Below are 5,853 nucleotides of genomic sequence, written 5' to 3'. Positions count from 1 at the left end.
GAGCCTACGTCCATGTGTGAGTGAGTGTGTGTGTGTGTGTCAGTGTGTGTTTCTGTGTGTGGAAAAAGAAAAGAGGACACAAACTCTGAAGTGACTCAGTGAGCTCACAGTGCGTCACCGCTGCAAGCTGAAACCCCCGTCAGTGTGTGTGTGTGTGTGTGTGTGTCAGTGTGTCAGTGTGTGTGTGAGTGTGAGTGTGTGTGTGTGTGAGTGTGAGTGTGTGTGTGAACCCCCTCTGTCGGCTGCTGCTCCTCCACCTAGTGGATTAGGTCCACAAATTACTGCTGCTCTTAGAGAAAGTAAATATATGGACCCAATATATATATAATAAATTAGAATAAAAGACATTAAAGTAAAACAGTATAGAAAATGAGACTATGTGCAACAATCAATTACACAAAGCATATGCAGGAGAAGCAGAGCATGCCTAACAGCATGAATATTGTTTCAATAAAGTATTACACACGAGCCGCCATTCATTTTAGTATTCAGCCCTGTTATTTTCCTATTTTGACATGTCTGAATGTTTTGAATTGGTGAAAACGTGATGACATGTGATAAAGCGGATGATGACCAAGATTAAACTTCCATCAATTGCACACATCAGAACTTCACCTCTTGTGAGTCACTAAACTTTGTGTACTGGGACAACTCCTGCTCACTTCCTGGCAAGAATCATCAGACAGTTTCAGTGTCAGCAAGCGATTCACTATATCAAGCAGTCACTCTGCTGAAACACAGATGAATCTTTGTGCTGCTGTCTTTACAGTCTGAATACTGTGTGTGGGTGGATGTATGTGGCTCCTAGCTTGTGTGTCTGTCCTGAATAGTCTGTATTCACACAGTTTTCCCCTATTCACAGCAGAGTAATATATCACAGTAAACTTCACTGTGGCTCAGTGGGTTAAAATAAAATGAATAGTGGCGTGACAGTGAAGCGTTCTGAGAGGGGAGAATGGCGTCATAGAGGATAAATACATGGATACAGTTACTTTTTAATCAGATTGTTGCTTTTATGTTATGTGTTAATCACCACCGTTATTTTTGGCTTGTTTCAGTTCCTGATAGAAAAAGAAATGAGACAAAACCATCAAAGCGTCACACAGCAGTGACATATTCTATTTACTGGACCTGAAGGTTTCGAGTTCATGTGTGAATTTAGCTACAAGTGATTATTTGCTTATGAATATTTAAATAAACAAATGACTTGTCAAAAATGTTGCCAATTTTAATTAGCATCTAATTCATGCAAAGTTGCACCGTACTCGAGCTGTGTCATATCCTCACTGAAGCTATTTTGTTGTCACTTTAGAGAGACCGACAACCACACCAGTCGAAGAAAAAACAGGTACAAAATGGCACCAGTGAACTTATTTAATTACAGAGGAACCCACAGTGACAAAACAAGAACAGCTACTTACAGGAAGAAACTCTGATAGACTGTAACCATGACAACTGCAAGATGTTGACCAGACAGTCGTGACCAGTTGATTGATTTCCTCCTTGAAACAGTCCGTCACAAGACAAACATCAACGTCTCCAAAATTTCCGTCAGCCCGGTCACAAGAGAAGCCACCTTGTCTTCTTCTGCAAACATCTACAACAGTTATAATTTAAAACCAGACTGACAGCGCATGCCAGAGGGAAGGAAAAAAAAAAAAACAAAAAACAAAAACAAAACTTACACAAATATATAAAAAATATGCCATTAGGTTCATATCAACAATTGAGGACCGTGGGTGCACTATTTACAGAAACAAAGGCAATATATACCGATATTTACATCAATAAAGACTTTGTTCACATACAGACAATAAGAGGTTGCTGGAAGTGATGATAGATGAGCTCGATGTGATGGTGAGAATTATGTGTGAATCTTCTGTTTCTTGGCACATAACATGCTTCATTCTCTCAATCCTCGTCAAATTAGCATTGAGTTTTTCTTCATATCTAATACGTAGTGTGTTTGCGTGTCTGTGCGCATGCTTGTGTTTAGAAGTGTCTACGTTGATAGACTGCACCGCTGGAAATAAGATTATTGAATCATTTTTATTATACAACTACTGTGGAAATTATACTCTTAAGGCAGATTTCAAAGAAAATATAACTGTCTGAAAGTTATTGATTTCAACTATGGCAGCACTTCAAAGAAAATCCATGAATGGAGCTATCAAACTAAATAGTTGTCAGGTCGGGTCCTGGACTGGTCAAGGAGTTTTGACCTTTTCTTGCAGCTCAACTCCATTTTGGAAATGTGCCGTTTCCAGCAGAATCAATATACCGACTCCATTCTGCAGGAGCTCTCCATCATTCTACAGCCAGTATTGATATACAGCATTTTCAAGACTAACCTGTCTCTTCCTGACAGTGAGAACACAAACATGAACTTAACTGTGAATCATACAGAACATCAACACACACTTACATTTGCTACTTTAACACTATGGAATAAAGTTTGATAGATAGATACAGTCTTCATGTCTACATGGTAAATTGATAGCTATGACAAGGATACTGTTAGCTTAGCATGGCTCGGGTGGCTCAGGTCAAAGGTGACACATCTCAAAAGCCCTTGATCTACTTAAAGCCATACAGCTCACAAAGTCTTAAAATGTCACTGAAGACTATCAAGAAATACCACAGCCCTCTGTAAAATATGTTGTTTTTGGGCTTTTGGTGTTTTAAGCTTTACTTTTTTTGTTTTTTGCCTGATGTCATGGTTAATTAATTTTACAAGTGCTGGTTTTTTGCTCTGCTAGCTCTTTCCAGTGGTTATGCAAAGCTAAGCTAATGATATCCTGGTTGTAGCCTAACATTTAACAAACAAACACGAGCGTGACTGGCATCAATCTTATCACCCAATTCTCAACAATAAACCAAATGAACGCACAAAGTCTCATTACATCTGCTGTCGTCTTCACATGCTACCTCAAGCTAACTGGAGTTTTGCCAAAATTTTAGGCAGAAATGAGCAAAAGAGTGACTTTGTTTTTTCAGACTTTTAAACTGAATATCAGGCCACCTATTGAGCATCCACAGATACACGCCTACACAGACAGAGACAGGGTGCTCTCATGAGATAGTTAGCAGCTATCACACTGACCAGGTAATCTTCTTAGCCGTTAGCCTGCTGGCAGTGGATGCACTTGGGAGTGAAAAGCTGAGGCGAAGAGCCCAGATGGCTGGTTAAGGTGCAGTGAGGTTTTCTAGGCTTGGAGGGATCAAAGACAATTACTGCTTAGGCCAACAGCCTGAGGCTAAACTGTGTGTGTGTTTGCGTGTGTGTGCAAGGACGTCAGAGTCACCATTCACTTCAACGGACGTCTGCTCCAAGTCCAAAGGGAGCAGACTTTGTGCTGTGTGTGTGTGTTTGTGTAAAATGGCTTAACTTATAGCCTCTTGAAGGCACGTGCTTGTGATCTGCGTTTGTCCTTCTGACCTGCTCTATCTGACCATGCACTCTCCACAACCAATACTGAAATGTGTGTTTGAGTTTGTGCATTAGGGGTGGAAAAGAATTCGCCCTATTACATGTTCCAAATACACATAAACAGACCACTGAGCTGAAACAAACTAAAAAAACAACAACAAAAAAAAAAAGAAGATCTTGGCATTTGGCACCCAAACAGGCAAAAATAGTAATGATATTCTCTATCCAGTCTATCAGCTGAGTGCAGGAACATATTAAAATCTATTTGAGGACTGGATTCATTTGTCTGGTACGTGTTGTGCTGAATTTTTTTTTTTTTTTTCCCCATCCAGAGTCACTTATACAATCAAACCACTCCAAAACAAGAACCCTGCATTGTGTATTATACCAACCAAAAGTGGACCGTATCACAACCGCTCTAGTGTGATGTCTGTGGCCAAACTATGCTGGTTCATATGTAATCTGATAACCAAGCTAGGACACCCTTGTTCTTCAAGACAAAAGAAGAAGTGAAAGCTGCATCTTCTATAAATAAGTGCTGTAAAAGAAGGCGCTAAAAACAAAACCATAAATACTGTACATTACTATCTTTTTCTGCTACTGCAGCTGAGCAAAAGTCTCTACGACAGAAATCAGCAATACCGGATCCTCGTTCCCTCCAGACACTCAATAAATGGAAATTTAATGGCAAAAGAAATCTTTTCAGATGCCGTAATGTCAAACACGTTAAAGACTTCACATAATGAATCATGCAGAATTTGTATTCGTCGAACTGTAGTGGGACACCTCCTCATCTGTATTAATGCAATCTTAAACTGGCAGCAAAAATTAAATAAGAAAAATAGACACAATGTGATTATCTGTGAAATGTTTTTCTGGTTCAGCGAGTGAAGGCTGTGCATTAATGTATGCCACTGTATGCTTGTGATTATATTCTTTTAGTGAGATATCCTTGCCATATATTGCACTTAAATTATGCTCTTGTTCATTCTTAATCTACAGGAAAGAATTTAGGAAGTGTCAAATCTATAGGCAATAATCACGGAGGAGATATTACTACATCCCTACCGGGGCTTGAAAGATCTAGTTACAGTTCTCTGTTGTTGTTCAGTCCTGGCCAGTCAAATTTGAGTAACAAAATATGGTATCTTTTATTCCTTTAGAAGCCCGCAGATGTAAACTGAACCTCTCCACAAGGTTTGAACTCGAGCAGAAAATTAACACTAACTCAGAATATCTGCGTTGGATTCATTCATAGATACTGAACACTTTAGTTTCTGTGATCATGAGGCTTCCTTTCTGAAATTCAGGTTAAGATGAAGTGATGACTGAATATAGGGGTGAAGTCCAAGTCCCAAAGAAAAATTTGACAAAATGTTAAAGGACAGAATTACACGATTCATTCCGGACAAATGGTCCTTAAATCTCCTTCGGTGAAACGGCATTCTGGAAAGTCCAAGTCCTCATCTGCCACCATCCTTCACTCTCAGTCTAAAAATCCACCCATCGATGAAAGTTTAGAAAAGTCATCACTTCATTTTTTTTTATTCTATGTCTTCTGTTTGACTGAATTATAAAGATGTTTCATGATGATACTCAAGAGTTGCCAAAAACGTAATACGCACATACCGACATCACTCAGTGAAGAACAACGCACACCATCAGAAACATTAACACAAGAAAACTGGGTTTGAAGTGACCATACTAATTTTAGGTTCATGAGGGAGCTCACAGCCATATTATGCACATAGAGACTGGCAGACCGAGCAGAAGACCAAAACAACACCCAAAGAGAGAAGTCAAATGGTGGGGAAGGACTGGGGCTTGTGAGCGGTTCTTTGGAAGGGGGTTGTTAAAAACCGCGATCGATTGTCTCAGACCCTCCACAGCAAGAGATGGTTAGTACTGTCGTCCCGTCCGACTGTTTCACTGCTATTGGTCAGTCTGAAATCCTCATATCCATCACCGCCTGAAATGACTAGATGATTTGTTTTTGGAGGGATGTGGGCGGAGGCCCTGCGGCGTGCAGAGTCACGCCTTTGGAGGTTTCCATCAACTGTGCTGCCACTCTGGTTGCCTAAGACAGAGGAAGAGAAGCTTTCTATAGCGAATGGAGAAAAGAGTGCATATGACAATTTCTTTTTCTAGACAAGGACAATATGTGTAGGTTGTTTGCGTACATAATAACAAATAATTAATTGAGAAGAAAATATCTACAAAGGCAATAAAAACCTGTGGGGTCAGTTGTTGGAGGTGGGAAGTTCATGTCAAATCCTTCAGGCAGTTCGATTGACGTGAGGAATCGAACATGGCCCGTGTGTCCATGAGACGAGCCCATCGGCACCAGGGGAGCTTTCAGTGTCCCAGCCCCAGTTCCTGAGCTCACCGCTGGGATCGCCAGTGTCAGAACCACCCCTGTGGAG

General features: G+C 40.4%; 1 protein-coding gene across 1 annotated transcript in view; it reads right to left on the bottom strand.

The window, feature by feature from the left end:
* Positions 1 to 1,360: 1,360 nt before the first annotated feature.
* arhgef17 (Rho guanine nucleotide exchange factor (GEF) 17) overlaps positions 1,361 to 5,853 on the bottom strand; it is a 54,487-nt gene continuing 49,994 nt past the window's right edge. Inside the window, exons 24-25 of the mRNA XM_029517156.1 lie at positions 5,648 to 5,845; positions 1,361 to 5,507 (exon numbers count right to left, since the gene is read on the bottom strand). Of these exons, the coding sequence (XP_029373016.1) occupies positions 5,305 to 5,507; positions 5,648 to 5,845 (401 nt within the window). The 3' untranslated portion in view covers positions 1,361 to 5,304. The remainder of the gene's footprint in view (positions 5,508 to 5,647; positions 5,846 to 5,853) is intronic.

Source organism: Echeneis naucrates, chromosome 13 (assembly GCF_900963305.1).
Source record: "Echeneis naucrates chromosome 13, fEcheNa1.1, whole genome shotgun sequence".
In the NCBI taxonomy this organism is placed as follows: Eukaryota; Metazoa; Chordata; class Actinopteri; order Carangiformes; family Echeneidae; genus Echeneis; species Echeneis naucrates.
The sequence above is the reverse complement of the archived record's forward strand: the minus strand, read 5'-3'. Positions and strand labels throughout refer to the sequence as shown.